This window comes from Mus musculus, chromosome 3 (genome assembly GCF_000001635.26).
Source record: "Mus musculus strain C57BL/6J chromosome 3, GRCm38.p6 C57BL/6J".
Classification (NCBI taxonomy): Eukaryota; Metazoa; Chordata; class Mammalia; order Rodentia; family Muridae; genus Mus; species Mus musculus.
The window spans coordinates 27072864-27098847 of NC_000069.6; the positions used below are offsets into that span (position 1 = coordinate 27072864).

Consider the following 25984-nt stretch of genomic DNA (forward strand, 5'->3'; position numbering starts at 1 on the left):
CTCCAGTCACAGGGTATCTGTCTGAGTGCTCTATGGCTGTGAAGAGACACCATGGCAGCTCTTATAAAGAAAAATGTCTAATCAGGGCTGAATTACAATTTCAAGGATTTAGCTCATTATTACGATGGGAAAGCATGGCAGTGTGCAGGCAAACATTGTGCTAGAAAAAGTACTCAGAGTTCTACATCTTGATCCATAGGCAGCAAAAAAAAAAAAAAAAAAAATTGAGGTATACTTCCTCCAACAAGGCCACACCTCCTCATAGCACCACTCCCTGTAGCCCTTCAGGGGTCATTTTTATTCAAACCATCACAGAATCTCTGTGGACACCCAGCACATACATGATACACAGACATAGTTCCAGGTAAAATGCCCATACACATAAAATTAATGACTTACAGAATTAGACTATCTGAGGTAACCAGGAAATACGAACCAAGAAACCATCAAGACTGGTGCTGGTGAGGGCTGCCTGCATGCCTAAGATGGACCTTGGGTTGGGGATATAGCTCAGTTGGCAGAGTGCTTCAACAGCATGCCTGAAACCAAATTGGATCTGTAGCACCACATGAACCCAGCAATGGTAGCCCATGTGTGCCACCTAATCACTCACAAGATGGCAGCAGAACGTTCAGAAGTCCAACACCATTCTTGCCTACATAATGAGTCAAGGGCGGCCTGGGCTACATGAAAGTCTGTATTTTTTTTTAAAAAAGAAAGTGGGAGAGGGAGAAAGAGTGGGAGAGAAAGGGAGAGAATCTAAGTTCTAAGAAATCTAGGATCAAGGCTTCCATAGGATACTGTCAGATGTGGACTGTTCTCCACTTCTAACGCATAGTGCCGTAGGCTTAGGCTGGGGCGTAGCTCAGTTGGTCGAGTGTTTGTCTAGAATACACAAAATTCTGGGACTGATTCTTAGCACTGCAGAAAATAGGCATGGTGGTATATGCCTGGGAATCTCACCACTCAGGAGGTAGGGACAGGATCCAAAACCGAAGTCACCTTCAACTATGTAGTAAGTAAAAGACCAACTTGGGCTACATAAGACTCTATTTTCTCCTTTTTTAAATATTAATTTCTTTATTGGCAGAGAATGCCTGCCCTCACATGCCTGTAAAGATCAGGGGACAGTGTGAGTCAGTCCTCTTCCTCCACTGTGTGACTTCAGGGAATTGAACTCAGTGAATTGAAGGACGTGAATTGGCTGCCGGCTCCCTTATCTGCTGGGACACCTCACCAGCCTCAAGACCCTGGCTAGAAGATAAGCTAGTGCTTTGTTGTTCCATCATCCAGAGGGGAGAATGTTGCCCTTACATGGTGGAAGAAACCAGGAAGGAAAGGCAGCTGCCAGGACCCCTGTTTCAAAGACACCAGGCTCTGCCCAAGGACCCTGCCCAGGAAATGCCCACAACCCTGCCTTCTCACTGTTAACTTCACGAGCTTTTTCTTCTGAAGATTTAGGATTTTTGCTTTGCCTTAATCATTCCCCGAAGCCTTGGATGTCAGCTCCACAGGACGGGACTGACTTCTCCGTTCGCCCACTCATTGTTTCTTCAGCTACATGCCAAACCCCACGTGACAAATGAGAAGACCTTCCAAAAGCCCAAACTTCCCATAAATCCCTTTCTGGGGTGTTGTTACCTGCATCATCAGCCCATATATCAGCCAATAAGCACCACACTTGGCATGGCTATCTACAGACAAGATGCCTTTGAAGGCTGCAGCGTCTCCTAAGTGCAGAGACTCCAGCCATGGCCTGAAGCTGGGAAGAAAAAAGGGCCATATCTCCATACCATCAACACAGAAGGGCATCCAGGAGATTGGGCTATTATCAAAAGTACTGTGTTTGCTAGGTGTACTGTTTTGATGACAGTCAAGAGCTAGCTCTTCATATAATCGCTGATCACTACCTTGCTCATCCAGTCTTTTCTAAGCCAAATATCACCTAACAGGCAATTCCCTCCTCCACAGTCCCTTAAGAGGCATACGAGTCTTCGAAGCAGTACACACCAGCTTAGCTCCATGTTCACTTCAGAGCTGTGCAAGTCTGCCCTGCATGCTTTCTGTTCTGGAACTTGGTCTGCTTTCTGACTGACCATGACAGTGCAATTTGATCAACATTAATAACTGCCATGCTGTTTAATCACCTTTGTCAATAGTTTTCTTTGTTGGCTCTTGAACTTTCTCCATAGGCTTTTCAGCATTCCTAGGAGACGTTTGCATATACTGATGAGCAGAAACGGACAAGATAGGATGGAACACGTCAAGGCTGTGTTTGCACAGGATTCAGGATTATCAGGAAAAAAAAGCTGAGACTCCCCTGTAACACGTTGCCAACTTTCACTCATGAATATGTGCACAAATCAAACAGCCCCAGTGAGACGACGCAGGGTTCTTTCTAAGGAGCTTTCCTTGTACAGGGTGACTATGGGACACAAGCTGCAATTCCTTCTAAAGCAAATATTTGCGTGGTAGGATCAGATGGCAAGATGTGCCTGTTACCATAGAAGAGAACAAGAAGATACATTTCAACAGGAATCAATGTAAGCAACAGAGTAAGAGACGGAGTAGCTTCAATTCTTGGAGAAGGGACAGCTCTTAATGTTCCCTAATCTATTTCAAATAAATAGGTATCAGTCTCATGGGTTAAATGGGTAAAATCGATCTATCAGTTGAGTAAAATGTCATCCACCTGGACTGACAGTGTCCACACTTGAAGCCTGTAAGTTTAAGCATGTCAGCACATTCTGTCCCCTTGCTCTACGAGACTTAGCCATAACCAAGGATAAATGAGACAGCACAGCAAATCAAGGCACTTGTCATCAAGTCTGACTTCCATCCCTATGACCCATATGACAGAAGAAGACTGGCTCCATCAGGTTATCACCTGAGCCCAACACTAGAGTTGTGGCACATGCTCCTACCCTAACCCATAATGTACACAAATAAATAACTTTTCAATGTAACAGGGTATTGAGACAGGACTTTTTTTTTCTTATTTCAATGGAAGCCACCAGAAATGTGAAAGGAAAATGATAAAAGACACAAAGCATCTGCAAAGAATAGGAGGAGGAAGAAGAGGAGGAGGAGAGGAAGAAAACAGCTTTTCAAGCTTTAGCTCACTACCAAATCAACCCTATGAAAGGCTTTATAAAAGAACTGATGCTGGCTAGGTAAGGAGATAGACTCAGGGTAACCAAGGAAAGCTGCAGCTGTCCTTTGGTGTTGGGAGCCGCCCTCACATTTGCCATTATAAGATGGCGCTGACAGCTGTGTTCTAAGTAGTAAACATAATCTGCACACGTGCAGGGGCAGTTTTCCCGCCATGTGTTCTGCCTTTCTCGTGATGACAACTGGGCCGATGGGCTGCAGCCAATCAGGGAGTAATACGTCCTAGGCAGAGGATAATTCTCCTTAAAAGGGACGGGGTTTTGCCATTTTCTCTCTCTTGCTTTCCTGTTCTTGCGCTCTTGCTTTCTTGTTCTTTTTCTCTCTCTTGCTCTCTCTCTCTCTTGCACTCTTTTTTTTTTTTTTTTAAGGTTTATTTATTTATTTATTTCATGTATGTGGGAACACTGTTGCTATCTTCAGATACACCAGAAGAGGGCATCAGATCTCATTACAGATGGTTGTGAGCCACCATGTGGTTGCTGGGAATTGAACTCAGGACCTCTGGAAGAGCAGTCAGTGCTCTTAACCGCTGAGCCATCTCTCCAGCCCTCTCTTGCACTCTTGCACTCTTGCTCTCTTGCTCTCTGGCTCCTGAAGATGTAAGCAATAAAGCTTTGCCGCAGAAGATTCCGGTTTGTTGCGTTCTTCCTGGCTGGTCGCGAGAACGCGTGTAAGACTTTGGAAGCTGTATTTGCTGACAGAATGGCCTTTTGTGATGGAAGTGCCTGCAGACTGCAAATGGGTCCTTCCCGCTAGATCAGACTCAAAGGCCCAAGATGGCTTTGCCAGTTCCTGCAGATGTGCACTAACATGTGGATCTGCATCCTCAGACGACCCTAACCACCTTTCATGCTAATTACATTGTGATTGTGACCCAACCTCTTGTAGGCTTTCTGGGGAATCATAGGAAGAGGTGCCCTACAAGGGAAGTCTATCCCACCATGATTTGGGAAGGAAAAAGGGCCACATCCATTCATGAATATGCTACTTACATCATGAATATTCATAAAACCATCTTTAAGACCCACAGTGCAGGACCATTGAACTTTGGGACAACTGGGAGCATTCATTTCCCCACTGAGAAGAAAAACTGTGATTATCTCCTTACCAGGAGCTTGGATGGTGGTTTTCAAAGTTGACATTCTCGAATGAGAAGAATACCCTACCTCCCGGAGACAAATGGAAAAAAGCCCGGGCTTAGGAGGCAGTAGCAGTATCTGAACCAACAAAAATGCCTGGTGTTGCCAATCAACCAACATTCCAGGGCCCGGAATTACTAGTCAACCAAGACGTTCCAGGGCCTGGCATTTCCCCTCAACCAAGACATTCCAAGGCTTTGACTTCTCTCTTCCCCCATAGAACTCCAGGAAGCAGGAGTAAAGGCAGAGATGAAGTTCTAAGAGCCAAAGGAAGCAAGATCCCAGCCCACATCCTCCTGAACCACACAAGCTGTGGGAGGCCAGAGCTCAAATGAAGTGAGTGTTGGCTATCTCCTTGAACTGAGCGGAACTAAGAGGAGAGGATTCTTGTCACTACACATAAGTGGAGAGATGTAATCTGTGAAGAATGATCAGAAACCCATCAGTGAAGTCTCTCAAGGGAGCAGGAAATCAGCAGGTGTGGAATGGCTAATGACTGTGGTGTAGAGATTAGAAGAAAAATATTGCGTCTAGCTCTACCCAGAGAAGCTCCACTCACCCATGTTAGCAAACTTTCCAAATGCAGCACGTTCTAGGGTTATCAGAAATAAATCGTAATGACTCATCTTCTTTACCAAGTATAGTGGTTTAAATGAGAAACACTCTCCTCCCACCGGGGCTTTGAACACTTGGTCTGCCGTTGGTAGCGCTATTTGAGAAAGTTATATATTTTATAGAATTTTTATAGATTTGCTGGAGGAGGCTGGGGGTGTGTGTGAAATTTGAAGCTTATATGGTGGTTTGATATGGGAATGGTCTCCATAGACTTGTGTGTATGAATGCTTGCCCCACAGAGAGTGGCATTATTAGGAGGCATTAGAGTGGGTGGTGGCCTTGTTGGAGGAAGTGTGCCATCACTACTAGAGCAGGCTTTGAGGTCTCAGATGTGCAAGCTATTCCTAGTGTGGCATTCACTTCTGCTATCTGGGAATCAAGGTTTAGAACCCTCAGCTCCTTCTCCGGTCTGCCTGCATGTCGCTATGCTTCCTGCCATGATAATGGACTAGACCTCTGAAACTGTAAGCCAGCTCCAATTACATGTTTTCCTTTATAAGTTGCAGTGGTCACAGTGTCTCTTCAGAGCGATAAAACCCTGAGAGACCCCACTTTTAGTCCGTTCACTGTTTCCTTTTGTACGGTTGACACGTGATCTCTCAGCCTTCAGCTCTGGCTGCCTGCGGTCATGCCTCCCTCACCACTGTCAACATCTAGTCCTCTAGACCCAGGAGCCAAAACAAACTCTTCCTGAACATGGCTTTTTAAATCAGCAGGATGTTGAGTCTGCAGTGCAGTTATTACTAATAAATCTTATGCAGGTTCACAATGAAAAACAGCAGGAAGGGAGACAAAAGAGAACAGTTAGACATGTACAGTTTGGAGAGAAAAAGAGCACACAAAAGCTTAATGTTCCATGTGTTGAAAGAGAGGATGCCATTGATAAGATTGGTGGCATTCAGTAGAGGCTTCTGGCTCCTCATTGAAATACAGGGACAGGTGCCCTCAGGACAAGACCCCACCCAGTTAAGCTTCCAGTTTGTGACTGGAGAAAGCCTAGGGGTGTTCTGCTCCAGAAAATAAAAGCATAAAGAACTGCTGCAAATGTGATTCGAGGGGGTAAGAGTCACACTTGGCATACCATCCCATGGCTTTGGGGCTGTGAAAAATGCAAGTTATAGATCCTTCAGTCATGGTTTTAGACAGCTTCTGAGACCAGGAAATGTGTGGCAAGGGACCCATGCAAGGAGGTGTTAGAAGCCATTGGATGAAGCAGTAAAAAATGGTGCTTGGGTCTCGGCGGAGACCCCCATCCTGAGGACAACTTCTATGTAAAATACTTTTGTATTGCTGTGATAAAAATGTCAAGTCCAAAAGCAACTCACAGAAGAAATGGTTGTCTTTGGTTTAAGGTTCCAGAGGGAGAACCCACAACGGTGAGGGATGCCTGGCAGTAGACTGTAGGAGCAGAAAGCTGAGATAGCAGCACATCTCAACTATACAAAGGAAGCAGAGAGAAAGAGGTAGGAATGAAGCAAGCCCTCCTCCAGTGATGTTCTATCTCCAGCGAGACTGCACTACCTAAATTTATCCATAACCTCCCCCAAAACAGCACCACTGGGTTTTCTTTTCTTTTCTTTTCTTTTCTTTTTTTTTTTTTTGGTTTTCTGAGACAGGGTTTCTCTGTGTAGTCCTGGCTGTCCTGGAACTCGCTCTGTAGACCAGGCTGGCCTCGAACTCAGAAATCCGCCTGCCTCTGCCTCCCAAGTGCTGGGATTAAAGGCGTGCACCACCACGCCCGGCTACCACTGGGTTTTCAAGAGTCGGGAACCTGTGGGGAATATTTCTGATTTAAATCTGTTTAAGTCATTTGATCTACCCTCTCCAGTAACACCTCACATCTCCAAGCAACTTGGTTGTGTATCGGCCATTGTGAACTACAGAACTGATGACTGAGAGCTGGCATTTGTGTAGATGCTAGCTAGTGCTCGGAACGAAATCTGGGATGCATTTTTAACAAGCAAACCCTCCACAGTCACTGAGAGCACCGCCCACATTCCTAGCTTTCCCCTCTGCTTTGTTGTTGTTTAATTTTCGTTTATGTGGGAGTGGGGGGGGGTACATGAGAGTATAGGTAGAGGTCAGAAGACATCTTACATAAGTCAGCTGTCTCCTTCCACCATGTGAATTCTGGGGACAGAATTCAGATCATCAGTCTCTACCCATTGAGCCATCTTGCCAGCAATCCTCCCTCTACCCACTTTCCTTTACATTTTTTTATAGCATATATTTATGAAAAACACTATAAGGACTGTTCTGAAATATGGTGGGAAAACAAATACATTTATCACAAATGCCTATAGACCTAGCTTAAAATAACCCAAATTAAAATTAATCTTGAACATCACTTAGCTGTGTTCTCATGATTATGAAGGTCCCAGGGTTTTGCATTGCTTAAGGACATCGAGATGAACATCAATTATTATTGTGCTGTAAGCGTGATTAAAGCCCACAGAGGAGTCTAATGAACAGTGAATCTGGTAAGAGCTCCCTCTTTGCTGCTAGCCCGGGGTGAGGTGGAGGGTGAGGAATGTTCACAAATCGTCATGCTTCATTTCTGAGTATTTCTAAGTTGATGTTTATCTAGATGTGTCCTTTGGTTGTAAAGGAACAACTATTCTTTCTACCTGAGTCCCCTATTTGAAATATTTCCGATTTTATGGTTCAGTTAATAATACCTAAAGCTGGCAGATGTGGAGCAGCAAAGTTAGTTGCTATTTATAATTAGGGCTGCAGTCACTGGGGGCAGGCAGGGCTGGGGCTGAGGATGTAGCTCAGTTGATAAAGTGGTTCTGACATGGACACAATTCAATCCCTAGAGTAGCATAAACTGGGTGTGGTGGTAACATAGCAATCGCTCAGGAGGTTCAGTGTCGTCCTAACATAGGGCTACATAGTGATTTTGATGCTAGCCTAGGGTGCCTTAGACATTGTCTCAGAAAGAAAGAAGAAACAAAGAGAGAAACAGAAAAAAAAAGAAAAAGAAACAAGGAAAGAAAAAAGAAACCGGAGTTACAAGTATTCATTATTTTTCTAAACAAATTAAGAGCCATACTATTCTTTTAAAACTGAAGTTATAATCAATTTGGCAAATATGTCTATGAAAACTGAAATTGCCGAAGCGAAGCATATCAAATTGAATCTTTTTTTTTTTTTTTTTTGCAAATGAATTCAATCTGGCAGATTTATTTGGAAATTTAAAAAATAATCTCTCAGCCTACGAGATATTTGCGCAGGTTTTCCCCACACTTCCCTGACAGAATTACCACATCTCTTGGCGGCAAGTCTCCAGCTTTGGGGAGGTATAGCACTAATACCTGTTAAATTCTCCAACCCAACACAATGACACTGGCCCATGGCCCAGTTCCATTTGAGCTCATGTGGCTTCTTTCCTGGAGAAGACTTCTGTGGAGAGCTGAGGGTCTCTCTCCTGAGGCTGCTGCATGCCTGCTGGTTTTCACACTTCTTTATAGGCACATGAGAACAGTGGACCATTCATTCCAAGATGGCCAAGTGAACAGCTCACTCTGCCTATTTCATTATGCACGTAGATGGACATTTTCACACAGGCCTATATTGCACACTCTATCTCTCTTGCCTTCTTTTCTCACTTCTTCCTCTTCCCACTAGTCCCCCTTGTTCCCTTAGGCAGTTTCACTTCTACTTAATGCACGCACACACACACACACACACACACACACACACGGTTTTGCCTAACTATATAAAATGTATGAGAAGTGAGAGAAAGCATATGTCTGTCTCCCTAAGACAGGGTTAACTTGTTTAATTTCCATGTGTGTCCATTTTCCTGCAAGCAACATAACGTCTTTCTCCTGTGGGTGGAAAAGCCCACTGTGTGCTTGCCACGCTGTCTTTATACATTTGTGGGGCACTGGGTTAGTTTCCGTAACGTAGCTGCTGTGACTAGTTCTGCAATAAATAGGAAAGTGCAAGTGTGCCCTGTGAGATGCTGGTTGGGAGTCCCCTTCGTGGTCCCCATCCACTTACCTAACGCTCCTCCACACCGTGCTTAACATCCTTACTGCTAGGGCTTATGGCCCTTGTCAACAAGCCTGATGACAGGACCCACATTGTGGAGAGACCCACAGGTTGTCCTCTTGACCTACGAATGTACCACGACATGCACGGGCACATGTGTACACAGAGAGAGACACACACACACAGAGACAGAGACAGAGAGACAGACACACAAATAAATGTAATTTAAAAAAAATCCCTATCTCTCCCAAGACACAGGTGGTGGGAATTTATCAGATTAATACCTCTGAGAGGAACGAGCACCCTAAGGACAGATTTAGGCATGTATCAAATGTAGTTGGTCTTCATTTTAGTGGTGGAGTTGGCCAACTTTCCCCTCTATAGCGCCTTCCCCTTGGTGCTGCACCAATTCCCACTGTCATGGAACACCCGTGGTCTGTCAGGTCTCTGCCAGCTGTCTTTGATGACTAAATTAGGTAAAGCTGGGACTAGGGGGTGTAACTCAGTGGTAGAGCACTTGCCTCCGTGTGTAATGACATACATTCTATGCTAAAAAGAAAACACTAAATGATGTTGAGAGAGAGAGTAGATTCCCAGAAGGCTTTTTGAAGGGAAAAGCAGGTAAAGGCAGCCGGAGTCCTTGGGAGAGGGGCGAGCAGAGGCCAGGTGGGACTGAAGTAGTTCAGTCATGGTAGGAAACATCGATATGGGAATCAGTCCAGGGGAGTAGGAAGGACCTTGTGACCTGCTGAGGGAACCCCCTACACACACACACACACACACACACACACACACACACACACACAGACACACCGGAAAGCTTTAGGAGAGACAGAACGATTTTAAGCAGGAAAATGGCACAATCGGTTTCTTTTACAGAGACTCAGGCTATAGAAGGTGAACAGGGAAATCATGGAGTGGACAGAGTTCTTCACTGCACACCCCTAACGCTCTCAGATGCCACTGTTCTTGCTGAAGCCAGGATGAAGGAAGTGCCTTGGGGACTTCTAAGTCTTTGAGGTGTCAGAGTTGCTGAGTCTTCACGCAAGTACAACCCAGGATCACAAAGGACCGAAATCATGCTTCTGAACTGTGGGTTTGAAGCCTGAGAGCTCTGTCTCTCCTTTTCAATGTCTGGCAGAGAGTCCCCACGGGGCTGAGCAGCAGAGGCTTGTAGCCCTGGCCAGCCAATAAAGCCAACTGTCAGCCTTCCCTCCTTCTCAATCTCCAGTCAGGGTGAACGAACTACTCGGGTAAACCTGAGCAGAAGCCTTTGTGGATCTCGGGTTAGAATTGAAGGCTACCGAGCAGATCCAGGAGAAAGCTGTGCTCTGCACACTTCAAGGAAAGTCCAGCAATGGACTGCTGGTGAAGAAATGGATCCACAAAACCCTAAGAGCCTGCCATCCGAGCCTGCGATCCATGGGCTGGCTAGAAGGAATGTTGAAAGAGATGAGCATGCACAAGAGCAGCCTAGGGTTTCTGGCTCAGGTTACGGTGAGCGCGGCTGCCAATGTCAGCATACAAAATGGCATGGCGGTCAGGTGTGGTGGCGCACGCCTTTAATCCCAGCACTTGGGAGGCAGAGGCAGGCGGATTTCTGACTTCAAGGCTAGCCTGGTCTACAAAGTGAGTTCCAGGACAGCCAGGGCTATACAGAGAAACCCTGTCTTGAAAAATAAAACAAACAAACAAACAAACAAAAAAAACCAAAATGGCATGGCAAGGATTAGAGAATGTCAGTCTTGGTTTTTTTGTTCTTGTTCTCAATTAATTGATGTTTATTATATAGTCTAGATAAAATACTATTATAGACTTCGAGGATCTTGCAGCATGCAGTTATGAAATTTTACATCACTCGAGACAATTTTGTATGTATAAACATCCATGTAAAATACAAAGACTCGAATCCTGAGACAGGAGATATGTGCTGTGTTAGGCAGGAGCTTCAGGGAAATCGACGTCACTTGTTAGACTGCCAAGTGCTTTTCAGAGAGCCCCCCTCAGAGCGCCTGCAGCAGCTGCTTTCTCATGTACAGTTCTGGTGGAATCCTAAACCAAACATACCTGTACCATACCTGCCTAGATAGTAGCATGTTCCCACCTTGATGATAATGGACTGAACCTCTGACCCCGCAAACCAGCCCCAATTAAATGTTGTCCTTATAAGAGTTGCCTTGGTCATGGTATCTGTTCACAGCAGTAAAACCCTAACTAAGGTCATATCTTCTTATTTAAGTATTCTTCCAGTTGATATCTGAGACCCAACATCGTGGAAGAGAACACACACATACCTGAAAATTGTTCCCTGGCCTCTATATGCATGCAATGGCATGTAAGTGCCCTTCAGTAAACAAACAAATAAATAAATTTGTCTTTAAAAGGACAGGTTAGGTGTAGAGTTCTGTACTTCGGTGCTATGCTGGAAAGTTAAGTAGTCCCGATATGGGGCATTTAGGATTTTGAAAATAAATGAATTCTTTTCTCACATAACATATCCTGACTATGATTTCCCTTTCTACTTCCTGTTCCTACCTACCTCTCTCCCATTTGGATCTACTGCCTTCCAGACTCTTACTAGGAAAAAAGCAAGCTTCTAAGAGATATTAAAATATAACAAAATAAAATATAAGAAGATAAAACAAGACAAACCAAGAGAAGAAAAAGAGCCCAAGAGAAATCACAAAAATCAGTGACTCACTCAATCACACCTCGGGAACTCACAGAAACACTAAACAGAAAGCCATCATATAAACGCAAGGGGGCCTGCTGTAGACCCATGCCGGCCCTGTGCGCACTGCCTAAGTCTCTGAGTGTGGCCCACCTTTGCTCATGCTGTCAGAGGGACTTGTTCTCCTAGGGTCCTCCACCCCCTGACCCCTGGCTCTTACACTCTTTCTGCCTCCTCTTCAGAGAGGATCCCTGAGCTCCAAGGGGAAGGATTTGATGGAGACATCCCATTTGGGGATCAATGTCCCAAGATCTCTCTCTGTATAATGGCTGGCTGTGGGTATCTATATTCAACTGAGAATTGTTTATATAAATTGTGATACACAGCACACCTTTGTCAGTAGCACATCATACCTTGGTTTTTAAAGTAAGGTCACTTCATTTTTGTAGTCTCATTTCCTATTACATTGAGTAGCTTTTCATATATTCACTGGTCATTCAGAGTGAATTGTCTGGTAACGGCTTGCCCATTGACCTTGACAATTATGCCTTGACCCTACAATGTTTTTATGGGTGAAAATCATTAAGCTGCTATCACACATGTGACAGCATGTCCTCAAAGCCCGGGATTCTGTGCGTTAGGTGGTAAAGGTACTTTGTAAACTGACTGCGCTTGAGATTCGGTGTTCCAGGAATACCCAGGTGGGAATGCCCTGACTTAATCACTCCTGTTCTTCTAGGAGGAAAGGCAACATGACCTCTGTATAAGCAACAGTGAGAGTGACAGGCCAAGAAACAGCCAGCAGAGCTCTAAGGTGAGAGACTAGGAATGGGCTCTCTCCTAGAAGAAGCCTGCCCCACTGACCTGCAGTCAGATTGAAGGGCACTTCTCATCTCCAGACAAAGGGAATGTGTGGAGGTTGAGGGAATTGTTTTCTTTAGTTATAGAAAAGGCCTAGCTATACAGACCAGTCTGGTCTGTCTCTCTCTCTCTCTCTCTCTCTCTCTGTCTCTCTCTCTCTCACACACACACACACACACACACACACACACTTCATGATCAGCTTGTAACTAAGCCAACTACATTTTAATGTCACCAACAAGAGACAAATACACGTGATCACATGTCTGCAGTCCCAGCACATGGGAGGCAGAGGTGGAGGATCTGAAATCTGAGGCTAGGCTGCGATATATGAGACTTGCCTCAAAAACAAACAAGCAGCAGAAATTGATAGGGAATTGGCCAGTGAGGGGATACATGAATTATATACAAAAGCTTATGTTATTAGGTACAGAGGTAATATATATGCTACAACATATATTCCAAAATACCACGTTGTACACCATAATATAAAAAAACTGTTTTTGTCAGTTTAAAATAAATAAGAAAAAGGAGAGTTAAGAATGTATAGAGAGAAAACTGCTGAAGGTACAACACATTCTTAAATGGAAAAAAATTGAGCACAAATGAAACAAAACCCAAATAAGAGAGGGAAATGAAGACGGCTCAGTGGTTGACAGACCTAGTGGTTGCTGGTCTTGGAGAGGATCCAGGTTCAATTCCCAGCACCCACATGGTGGCTCACACCCATCTGTTCCAGGGGATCTGATGCCCTCTTTTGGCCTCTGTGTACACCAGACGACTGTGTTGTTGTACAGATATACATGTAGGCAAAACATCAATACAATAAGAAATTAAAGAAAAATAAACAGTACACTAAAAGGAACTCAACTTTATGCTAGTGGGGGAGCGGGGCGGGGCGCTTGTTAGAAATACGGATGCTGCCAATAGGAGTGGAGTGTAGCATGCCTGAATCCTTAGCATTCAAAAGGCAGAGCAGGAGGATCAGGGCTTCAAGGCCAGACTTGACTGCGAAATGCATTCAAGGACATCCTGGGCTACATGAGACCCTGTCTCAACAAAACCAACCACCGAAAGAAATGTGGATGTTAATGAGTCCACAGTGAAAACTCAGAAGGGTCCCAGCAGGAAGGACTGAATCCTCTAGGAAAGTACCTGAATCGTCCGGACAGACAGATGGCCGGTAGACATGCACATGCTCAGTGTGTACTGAGAAGTCTATGGGAGAAATGAGAACTGCTGCACACAGGGAAAAAGGGGGTCCTTGAATATAGAGGCAAGACACTGAGTGACTTCTGCTGTTTCCCAAAGTGGGTGCGGACTCGATCAGTGCAGAGACTCTGGAGCAAAGGTGTGGGTCTGGTTTCCCCTGCTGCTGTTATGCAGTGAATAGGAGGACACAGATGGAGGAAGGGTGGCTAAGGAGAAAGTTCAGGAGTTAATAATGCTGAAAGTTCTCTACCTGTCCAGACACCCAGGGACTCCACCTTCCCCTGTCCAGACATGAGGAGATGCCTTTAGGAGATTTGCTGTCAACAAGTGTGCTCTGGATAGAAAGCATGGCTACTTTTCACTGACCGATTCGCTTCAGAATGTCAGTTAACCTCATGTGTCAGCTTGACTGGGTTCAGGGATATCCAGACAGCTAGTTCAACATCATTTTGGGATGTATCCATATTATTTCTACAAGACATTGGCAGCAGAATTGAGTGAAGATTTAGCCTCACCAATGTGAGTGGCTATCATCCAACCCATTGAAAACCTAACTAGAGAAAAACAGGGGAAGAGCCAGTGTCCCACGTTTACCCCTGGGCCTCCATGTTCTTTCTCCCTGGCCACAGGGATTCTATTCTCACAACTCTGAACTTGATCCAGTAATTAATCACCGGCTCCCCTGGTGGTCAGAGCTTCAGACGTGGACTGAATTATACCAACCTCTGAAATCAAGTGAGCCAGTTCCTGTAAGACTATATTATTTATCCAAACTCTATATACTATTGGCTCTGTTTCTGAAGAACTCCGGTCTAAGGTTTTAATATCACCAGTGTTTCCAAAGAAACAGAATTGTGAGGATAAGATTTCTCAACTGGAGCTACAATTTCTGAAGCTGGCTCTCTTAAACTGATTAGAATAAGACACCAGTGACTTGCTTTCTAGCAGCTTTGCGCTAGTCGGTGTTGTCACACCCTCCATATCAGCCTTTGGCATTCCCGTGCACTTTGAGAAGGAGCTAAGAAACTCCACAAAGAAGCCTGTTGTGAACACTCACAAAGCTAGAGAATGGTGTGGTCAGTTGTCCCTAACGTCACTGTATAAACTGACAAGAGAAACGACCATGGTGAAGGGTTCTGGGTCACAACTTGTGCATGGCATAAATGGCCTCAAAGAATCTATCTAGGTGTGTCCTGGAGAAAAAGCTCATCAATTAAAAAAACAGGTCCTTACCTTGTGAGTGGCAGGATTAACATGCAGGTTGAATTCCCAAGCTGTGTCACAGCTAAGAGGGAAAAGTCCCAAAGAATGCTCGAAAAGTCCCAAAGAATGCTCGAGTCTTCTCGGCCTTTTTCTCAGACTTACACCTAGATTCAAGTGCCCACTGAGCCTGAATGATGAGACACAGTGTATGCCTAGCATACAGGGAGCTGTGTAGTCCATCCCCAGCACCAATAAACGAGGTGTTTTGGCACGAACATGACATCTCAGTGCTTGGGAAGTAGAGGTAGGTCAGCCTACACTGAGCAGGGTCAGCCTGGACTGGAGATTAATTTAGAAAACAGTATTTTTAAAGGAACAAAGCCTGGTAACCAGTTGGGATTTTTAATTTAAGGTTTCCATTGGCCTGTATGCTCAGTCTTGACTATGTCACTGTATTTCTGGAAAACCCGAACCCAACTAGCTGTTGCACACAGGGCTCTACTAAATAAAGCCCTTGAGATCTCTGAAGAGACTAAATAGGTACTTATCCATCTAATCGGAAGTAGGAATAAAGATGAGACCACCAGGAAAGCTGAGGGACAGTCTCTTGTCTAAGTTTGTGATTCTGACTCTGCCAGAAATACAGCTTAGACTGATTAAAGACAAAACCAAATGAAAGCGTATTATAATTCCAGTGTCACAAGCAGGAGACAGCTGCTCTGATACAAACTGACGCCAGCCCAATCGACAGCACAAAGGACTCCTGAGATTCTTATAAAGATGTTCCGTCTCTTCCGATTATGGCAGCATGGTACATACCATGGGACCCACAATCACCAGGTCACTGGGCTATCTTCCTAAGATGCCGCATGGGCAAGAACCCATGAGATTGTTATCTCACACTTGTAACCAACTGAAGCAGCCTCTGACCACTGCCTATTCTGTATCAAGCATTCCTTCTCCCTAGCTTTAGCCTCACAACATAGTCACGTTTCTGTGCCTTACATTTCTTCCCTGACCTCAACATCTTACTTGGGATTTCTCTAACCAAAGAACTACTATCTATGCAGAAGGGCAACTACAGATGTCCCTAAGATAGCTAAAACTCCTTGGAACTTGTGTTGGGTCAATTTAGATCTGGTGGGACCACATGTTAATACCTTCTTATAAACGCAAAACCATTGTCTTGAATCTTGCAATTGCTTCAAACCAGTATTCTAGAAATCACTCCATACATAAGAACTAACTTCAAGAACTATATAGTGTAGGTAAACTTTTATTACCCAATCCCGTATCAAGAGACTTGACTGCAGTATTGCTCTACTCCCACAATTGGGACAAAGAGTTCATGTCAATGGACAATATGATTTTAGTATTTCTAAATCCCGTGGATAAGGACTATAGACAATTTATTTTGCTACTAGAGCTAAATGGAGTAGACTTTCCCAGTTTTTCACCAAATGTAGTAAATATTAAAATATCAGTCATGGCATCTTTCTTTAACTGATTACACTTCTAAGGATCAGTTTCACCATACTTTAAACATTTATCACTTTTATATATATAAAAATGTTTTACCTGCACATACATCCAGGGAACCACAGTGCCCTTGCAAGCTAGCAGAGGGCATCCCTGGAACTGAAGTTGCAACCTATTATCACTCAAGACCCATACTGCGTATTTTATTAAATATAATCACGCTGGTCTATTATCCATTACGAGACGTTTACTGTCATTGTGATTGTATGCTTGTGTTAGATGTGTGTGTCAGACGACCAGGTGCCTTCCTTTTATTCTCTATAGATATCAATGCCTTGAGATGGGACTGTCACTGAGCCCGAAGCTCCCCTTCGGGCTGGGGTGGCTAACAGTGTGGCCTCAGGATCCAGCACCTGTCTCCCATTGCTGAGGTTACAGGAACACAGAGCAATGCCAGGATTGAACATGAATGCTGAGGATCTGAGCTGAGGTCCTCACACACACATGTAGAGCATGCACTGTTGTTACCCACTGGGCCACCCCTTTGGCTCTGAGCATCTGCATCCGGCTAGGTATGTATTTTCATATTGATCCATTCTTTCTTTTTTTTAAAAGATTTATATATTATATGTAAGTACACTGTAGCTGACTTCAGACACTCCAGAAAAGGGCATCAGATCTCCTAGGAAAGAAATCAGGAACCATGGATGTTAGTGAGCATCAGCAACAGAATACAAAAGATAGAAGAGAGAATCTCAGGTGCAGAAGACTCCATAGGAAACATTGACACAACAATCAAAGAAAATGCAAAATGCAAAAAGATCCTAACTCAAAACATCCAGGAAATCCAGGACACAATGAGAAGACCAAACCTATGGATAATAGGAGTAGATGAGAATGAAGATTTTCAACTTAAAGGGTCAACAAATATCTTCAACAAAATTATAGAAGAAAACTTCCTATACCTAAAGAAAGAGATGCCTATGAACATACAAGAAGCCTACAGAACTCCAAATAGACTGGACCAGAAAAGAAATTCCTCCCGACACATAATAATCAGAACAACAAATGCACTAAATAAAGACAGAATATTAAAAGCAGTAAGGGAAAAAGGTCAAGTAACATATAAAAGCAGGCCTATTAGAATTACACCAGACTTCACACCAGAGACTATGAAAGCCAGAAGAGCCTGGACAGATGTTATACAGACACTAAGAGAACACAAATGCCAGCCCAGGCTACTATACCCAGCAAAACTCTCAATTACCATAGATGGAGAAACCAAAGTATTCCATGATAAAACCAAATTCACACAATATCTTTCCATGAATCCAACCCTTCAAAGGATAATAACAGGAAAACACCAATACAAGGATGGAAACTACGCACTACAAAAGGCAAGAAAGTAATCCTTCAACAAACCTAAAAGAAGACACCCACAAGAATAGAATCCCAACTCTAACAAAAAAATAACAGAAAGCAACAATTACCTTTCCTTAATATCTCTTAACATCAATGCACTCAATTCCCCAATAAAAAGACATAGACTAACAGATTGGCTATACAAACAGGACCCAGCATTTTGCTGCTTATAGGAAGGAAACCCATCTCAGGGAAAAAGACAGACACTACCTCAGAGTGAAAGGCTGGAAAACAATTTTCCAAGCAAATGGTCTGAAGAAACAAGCTGGAGTAGCCATTCTAATATCGAATAAAATTGACTTCCAACCCGAAGTTATCAAAAAAGACAAGGAGGGGCACTTCATACTCAAAGGTAAAATCTTCCAAGATGAACTCTCAATTCTGAATATCTATGCTCCAAATGCAAGGGCAGCCACATTCATTAAAGACACTTTAGTAAAGCTCAAAGCACACATTGCACCTCACACAATAATAGTAGGAGACTTCAGCACACCACTTTCAACAATGGACAGATCTTGGAAACAGAAACTAAACAGGGACACAGTGAAACTAACAGAAGTTATAAAACAAATGTATTTAACAGATATCTATATGTTTTACCCTAAAACAAATGGATATACTTACTTTTCGGCACCTCATGGTACCTTCTCCAAAACTGACCATATAATTGGTTACAAAACAGACCTCAACAGATACAAAAATATTGAAATTGTCCCATGCATCCTATCAGATCACCATGGACTAAGGCTGATCTTCAATAACAACATAAATAATGGAAAGCCAACATTCACATGGAAAATGAACAACACTCTTCTCAATGATATCTTGGTCAAGGAAAAAATAAAGAAATTAAAGACTTTTTAGAGTTTAATGAAAATGAAGCCACAACATACCCAAATTGATGGGACACAATAAACGCAGTCTTAAGAGGAAAACTCATAGCTCTGAGTGCCTCCAAAAAGAAACTAGAGAGAGCATACACTAGCAGCTTGACAGCACATCTAAAAGCTCTAGAACAAAAGAAAGCAAATTCACCCAAGAGGAGTAGAGGGCAGGAAATAATCAAATTCAGGGGCAAAATCAATTAAGAGGAAACAAAAAGAACTATTCAAAGAATCAACCAAACCAGGAGGTAATTCTTTGAGAAAATCAACAAGATAGATAAACCCTTAGCCAGACTCACTAGAGGGCACAGGGACAGCATCCTAATTAACAAAATCAGAAATGAAAAGGGAGACATAACAACAGATCCTAAGGAAATCCAAAACACCATCATATCCTTCTACAAAAGGCTATACTCAACAAAACTGGAAACCTGGATGAAATGGACACATTTCTACACAGATACCAGGTTCCAAAGTTAAATCAGGATCAGATTAATGACCTAAACAGTCCTATACCCCCCTACAGAAATAGAAGCAGTCATGAATAGTCTCCCCACCAAAAAAAGCACAAGACCAGAAGGGTTTAGTGCAGAGTTCTAACAGACCTTCAAAGAAGATCTAATTCCAGATCTTCTCAAACTATTCCACAAAATAGAAACAGAAGGTACTCTACCCAATTCATTCTATGAAGCCAAAATTACTCTGATACCTAAACCACAGAAAAACCCAACAAAGATAGAGAACTTCAGACCAATTTCCCTTATAAATATCGATGTAAAAATAGTCAATAAAATCCTTGCAAACCGAATCCAAGAACATATCAAAACAATCATCCATCATGACCAAGTAGGCTTCATCCCAGGGATGGTTTAATATACGGAAATCCATCAAAGTAATCCACTATATAAACTCAAAGACAAAACCCACATGATCATCTCGTTAGATGCTGAGAAAGCATTTGACAAAATCTATCACCCATTTATGACAAAAGTCTTGGAAAGATCAGGAATTCAAGGCACATAACTAAACATAATAAAAGCAATCTACAGCAAACCAGTAGCCAACATCAAAGTAAATGGTGAGAAGCTGGAAGCAATCCCACTAAAATCAGGTACTAGACAAGGCTGCCCACTTTCTCCCTACCTATTCAATATATTGCTTGAAGTCCTAGCCAGAGCAATTAAACAAAAGGAGGTCAAGAGGATACAAATTGGAAAGGAAGAAGTCAAAATATCACTTTTTGCAGAGGATATAATAGTATATATAAATGACCCTAAAAAATCCACTAGAGAACTCCTAAACCTGATAAACAGCTTCAGTGAAGTAGCTGGATATAAAATAAACTCAAACAAGTCAATGGTCTTTCTCTACACAAAGGATAAAGAGGCCAAGAAAGAAATTAGGGAAACAACACCCTTCTCAATAGTCACAAATAATATAAAATATCTTGGCGTGACTCTAACTAAGGATGTGAAAGATCTGTATGATAAGAACTTCAAGTCTCTGAAGAAAGAAATTAAAGAAGATCTCAGAAGATGGAAAGATCTTCCATGCTCATGGATTGGCAGGATCAACATTGTAAAAATGGCTATCTTGCCAAAAGCAATCTACAGATTCAATGCAATCCCCATCAAAATTCCAACTCAATTTTTCAACGAATTAGAAACAGCAATCTGCAAATTCATCTGGAATAACAAAAAACCTAGGATAGCAAAAAGTCTTCTCAAGGATAAAAGAACCTCTGGTGGAATCACCATGCCTGACCTAAAGCTATACTACAGAGCAATTGTGATAAAAACTGCATGGTACTGGTATAGTGACAGACAAGTAGACCAATGGAACAGAATTGAAGACCCAGAGATGAATCCACACACCTATGGTCACTTGATCTTTGACAAGGGAGCTAAAACCATCCAGTGGAAAAAAGACAGCATTTTCAACAAATGGTGCTGGCACAACTGGCAGTTATCATGTAGAAGAATGCGAATTGATCCATTCCTATCTCCTTGTACTAAGGTCAAATCTAAGTGGATTAAGGAACTCCACATAAAACCAGAGACACTGAAACTTATAGAGGAGAAAGTAGGGAAAAGCCTCGAAGATATGGGTACAGGGGGAAAATTCCTGAATAGAACAGCAATGGCTTGTGCTGTATGATCGAGAATCGACAAATGGGACCTCATAAAGTTGCAAAGCTTCTGCAAGGCAAAAGACACCGTCAACAAGACAAAAAGACCACCAACAGATTGGGAAAGGATCTTTACCTATCCTAAATCAGATAGGGGACTAATATCCAATATATATAAAGAACTCAAGAAGGTGGACTCCAGAAAATCAAATAACCCCATTAAAAAATGGAGCTCAGAGCTGAACAAAGAATTCTCAGCTGAGGAATACCGAATGGCAGAGGAGCACCTGAAAAAATGTTCAACATCCTTAATCATCAGGGAAATGCAAATCAAAACAACCCTGAGATTCCACCTCACACCATTCAGAATGGCTAAGATCAAAAATTCAGGTGACAACACAGGCTGGCGAGGATGTGGAGAAAGAGGAACACTACTCCATTGTTGGTGGGATTGCAGGCTTGTACAACCACTCTGGAAATCAATCTGGCGGTTCCTCAGAAAATTGGACATAGTACTACCAGAGGATCCCGCAATACCTCTCCTGGGCATATATCCAGATGATGTTCCAACTGGTAAGAAAGACACATGCTCCACTACGTTCATAGCACCCTTATTTATAATAGCCAGAAGCGGGAAAGAACCCAGATGCCCCTCAACAGAGGAATGGATACAAAAAATGTGGTACATTTACACAATGGAGTACTACTCAGCTATTAAAAAGAATGAATTTATGAAATCCCTAGGCAAATGGGTGGACCTGGAGGGCATCATCCTGAGTGAGGTAAACCCAATCACAAAGGAACTCACACAATACGTACTCACTGATAAGTGGATATTAGCCCAGAAACTTAGAATACACAAGATATAAGATACAATTTGCTAAATGCATGAAACTCAAGAAGAAGGAAGACCAAAGTGTGGACACTTTGCCCCTTCCTAGAAATGGGAACAAAACACCCATGGAAGGAGTTACAGAGACAATGTTTGGAGCGGTGACTAAAGGATGGACCATCTAGAGACTGCCATATCCGGGGATCCATCCCATAATCAGCTTCCAAACGCTGACACCATTGCACACACTAGCAAGATTGTGCTGAAAGGACCCAGAAAGAGTTCTCTCTTGTGAGACTATGCTGGGGCCTAGCAAACACAGAAGTGGATGCTAACAGTCAGCTAATGGATGGATCACAGGGTTCCCAATGGAGGAGGTAGAGAAAGTAGCCAAGGAGCTAAAGGGATCTGCAACCCTATAGGTGGAACAACATTATGAACTAACCAGTACCCCGGAGCTCTTGACTCTAGCTGCATATGTATCAAAAGATGGCCTAGTAGGCCATCACTGGAAAGAGAAGCCCATTGGACTTGCAAACTTTATATGCCCCAGTACAGGGGAATGCCAGGGCCAAAAAGTGGGAGTGGGTGGGTAGGGGAGTGGGGGGGGAGTGTATGGGGGACTTTTGGGATAGCATTGGAAATGTAAAGGAGGAAAATACCTAATAAAAATATTTTAAAAAAAGAGGCTAAGAAAGAAATTAGAGAAACATCACTCTTCACAATAGTCACAAATAATATAAAATACCTTGGTGTGACTCTAAGGAAGTGGAAGATCTGTATAAGAACTTCAAGTCTCTGAAGAAAGAAATCAAATAAGGTCTCAGAAGATGGAAAGACCTCCCATGCTCATGGATTGGCAGGATCAATATAGTGAAAATGTTCAACATCCTTAATCATCAGGGAAATGTAAATCAAAACAACCCTGAGATTCCACCTCACACCAGTCAGAATGGCTAAGATCAAAAATTCAGGTGACAGCACACGCTGGCGACGATGTGGAGAAAGAACAACACTCCTCCACTGTTGGTGGGATTGCAAGCTTGTACAACCACTCTGGAAATCAGTCTGGGGGTTCCTCAGAAAATTGGACATAGTACTACCGGAGGATCTAGCAATACCTCTCCTGGGCATATACCTAGAAGATGTCCCAACCGGTAAGAAGGACACATGCTCCACTACGTTCATAGCAGCCTTATTTTAATAGCCAGAAGCTGGAAAGAACCCAGATGTCCCTCAACAGAGGAATGGATACAGAAAATGTGGTACATCTACACAATGGAGTACTACTCAGCTATTAAAAAGAATGAATTTATGAAATTCCTAGGCAAATGGATGGACCTGGAGAGTATCATCCTGAGTGAGATAACCCAATCACAAAAGACCTCACATGATATGCACTCACTGATAAGTGGATATTAGCCCAGAAACTTAGAATACCCAAGATACAATTTGCAAAACACAAGAAAATCAAAAAGAATGAAGACCAACGTGTGGGTACTTCATTCCTCCTTAGAATAGGGAACAAAATACCCATGGAAGGAGTTTGGAGCTAAGATGAAAGGATTGACCATCCAGAGAGTACCCCACCCAGGGATCCATCCCATAATCAGCCACCAAACGCAGACACTATTGCATAGGCCAGCAAGATTTTGCTGAAAGGAACTTGATATAGCTGTCTCTTGTGAGGCTATGCCAGTACCTTGCAAACACAAAAGTGGATGCTCACAGTCAGCTATTGAATGGAACATAGGGCCCCCAATGGAGGAGCTAGAGAAAGTACCCAAGGAGCTGAAAGGGTCTGTAACCCTATAGGTGGAACAACAATATGAACTAACCAGTACACCCAGAGCTCGTGTCTCTAACTTCATATGTAGTAGAAGATGGCCTAGTCGGCCATCATTGGGAAGAGAGGCCCCTTGGTCTTGCAAACTTTATATGCCCCAGTACAAGGAAATGCCAGGGCCAAGAAGTGTGAATGGGTTGGTAGGTGAGTAGGGCGGAGGGAGGGTATTGGGGACTTTCAGGATAACATTTGAAATGTATATAAAGAAAATATCTAATGAAAAATAAATAAAAATAAATAAATAAAAGTCTGACACTGGAAAGAAAAAGAAATGTAAATGAAGTAAATACTAATAAAAAAGTGGAAAAAAAAAAAAAAGGAAATAGCAGGGCAAATATAAAGGAACGAATGTTCCCAATAGGAAGTACAAAATCCAGCACATGTACAATAAATATATGCCAATAAAATTACTTTTAAAATGAAAAAAATCTGCCAATACACTCTCCTAATGTATTTATACATTAAGCAATCTGCCTTTATCTGATAATGGGAACACACCAATGCCCTACTGCAGACAGTTAGTGATAAAACCCAGATACTTGCTTCAAATGCTACACCCAATCGTTTTCCAAGTTCAAGCCTTCTGTCATTTCTTCCCCTGGAACACTCAGTCTTTGGTGGCAGGACAATACCTCCATCTCCAATAAAACAAGAAAGGCTATGTGTTTTCTCCTGGGGGAAAAAGTGTATACGTAGACATAAACACAAAATTTAAATGAAATACACAATTTACACTCCCTTCTATAAAGGTGAGCTTAAATCCCAATACTACACAAATACTCAAAACCATTACTGATATACATGAATAAATACAAAACAATCCAGAGACTAAGGAAACACTCACATTTGTCTATGAAAAAATTCTCTAAAGAAATTATGACAGGACACATAAAAGATACTTGTATTTTAAAGCTATTTATTTACAAAGTTCTTGCTAATATAACTGCTTTTAAAATATAGCAAAACAAGGTCATTTACTAACGTGTGAATTGGTACATACATGGTATAGAAAAAAATCCAGTCAGTTAAACTATTAAAGCAGATTATTGAAAATTATGTAACAAGGAGACCTGTAACACTCCTCTGAACGTGTAAGAAATAAAATATTCTTGGCCATAGTAGCCCAGTCATTCTGTATTACTGACTAAAAGAAATATTGCAGTAGAAGATAATGGCAGATTCACAAAATTTTTGACAATAAATTTCCAATCTTATTTTAATGATATGACCACAATAAAAAGTTCACCACACATTATATCTATGCTTTTCACAGGCGATTAGCAAAACTGAAGACAACTTCAGAACTGTACAAAGAACAGAAGCAATTCTTAACACAGTTTTCACGTGGTCTTATCCTTTGAAATAAATTCAATACAGTAGTCAAAACTAAATCAAGATTTGCTAGTGTCTAGAATAAGAAAATAAAATAAAAATAAAAGTCTCTGAAACAATTATAAAGTACATACTAATATCTTATCTTCGCAACATATACAATGTTTTGTAATCTTTCTCTTCTTATCTCAATTTGCAAAAGAAAATTCCAAACGATCGTAATTGTATGGTTAATAATGGTGTATCCTTTAAAATTCATGTGTTAGATCTCTTATTTTAAAAGAAAATAAACTGCAAAAGCGCAGTTAAGTACATCAAACAATCGAACTGAACAAGCCTCTAGAATTTAATCAGAGGGTTTTATTCAGCAAGTGTTGCATTGCTGTTCAGTCTTTGCACAAATTGAGATACACAAATATGTACTTCCAAAAATTCAAGATACTATACAAATACACAATAGTATTTTGCACCCACCAACTGTTTACTGTATCAGGGTTACAAAGCTACTGATTATCAGGAATAACTTAAGTCACTGGTCTTCAGATGTGAGATTCAAATAAAGATAAATTACATCAAAATCCATATTTTTTTTACATAGACCATCTTGAAAATTGTATTTCAAGAAAATAAAACGGCGTTGGTTAGTGTTACTAATCTTCTCTACAACTTTACCAAGTGCTAATTCAAAGTACCACTTAAGTCAGCGTCTTGTTGAAGCATAGGTCCCACAGGACTTAAGTTTCATATCAAGTGAGTTGTAGATCGACTTAATGTATGACTTCTCCGTTCAAAGAAAGAAGGGAGGCTGACAAGGGAGGGAGATGGAATACCCTATAAAAGACAAAGCAAATAGAATTTACAGTTTTCTTCTCAAAACTTGTAGCAGAGTTCACAGCCATGCCTGCCATTCTCCCCTTCTACTATTAACATGACAATCAAGACACTAACAGTTCCAGACTCTTTAAATGTATAACTTATGATCAGAGGAATGGAGTCGGAATAAAACACAACTAAAACTAGTTTAGCATTCTCAAACAAAAGCTAGACAACTGACTGATTCAGCAGATTTATTAGATATTTCCTTCATTTACATTTCAAATGCTATCCTCAAAGCCCCCTATGCCCTCCCGCTGCCCTGCTCCCCAACCACCCACTCTGGCTTCCTTGCCCTGGCATTCCCCAGTGCTGGG

General features: G+C 42.2%; 1 protein-coding gene across 5 annotated transcripts in view; it reads right to left on the minus strand.

Annotated features, from left to right (window-relative positions):
- Positions 1-24358: 24358 nt before the first annotated feature.
- Ect2 (ect2 oncogene) overlaps positions 24359-25984 on the minus strand; it is a 57032-nt gene continuing 55406 nt past the window's right edge. For all 5 annotated transcript variants that reach the window (XM_006535385.4, XM_006535386.4, NM_001177626.1 and 2 more), the window contains one exon: positions 24359-25625. In XM_006535385.4, coding sequence (XP_006535448.1) covers positions 25536-25625 — 90 coding nt within the window. In that variant the 3' untranslated portion in view covers positions 24359-25535. The remainder of the gene's footprint in view (positions 25626-25984) is intronic.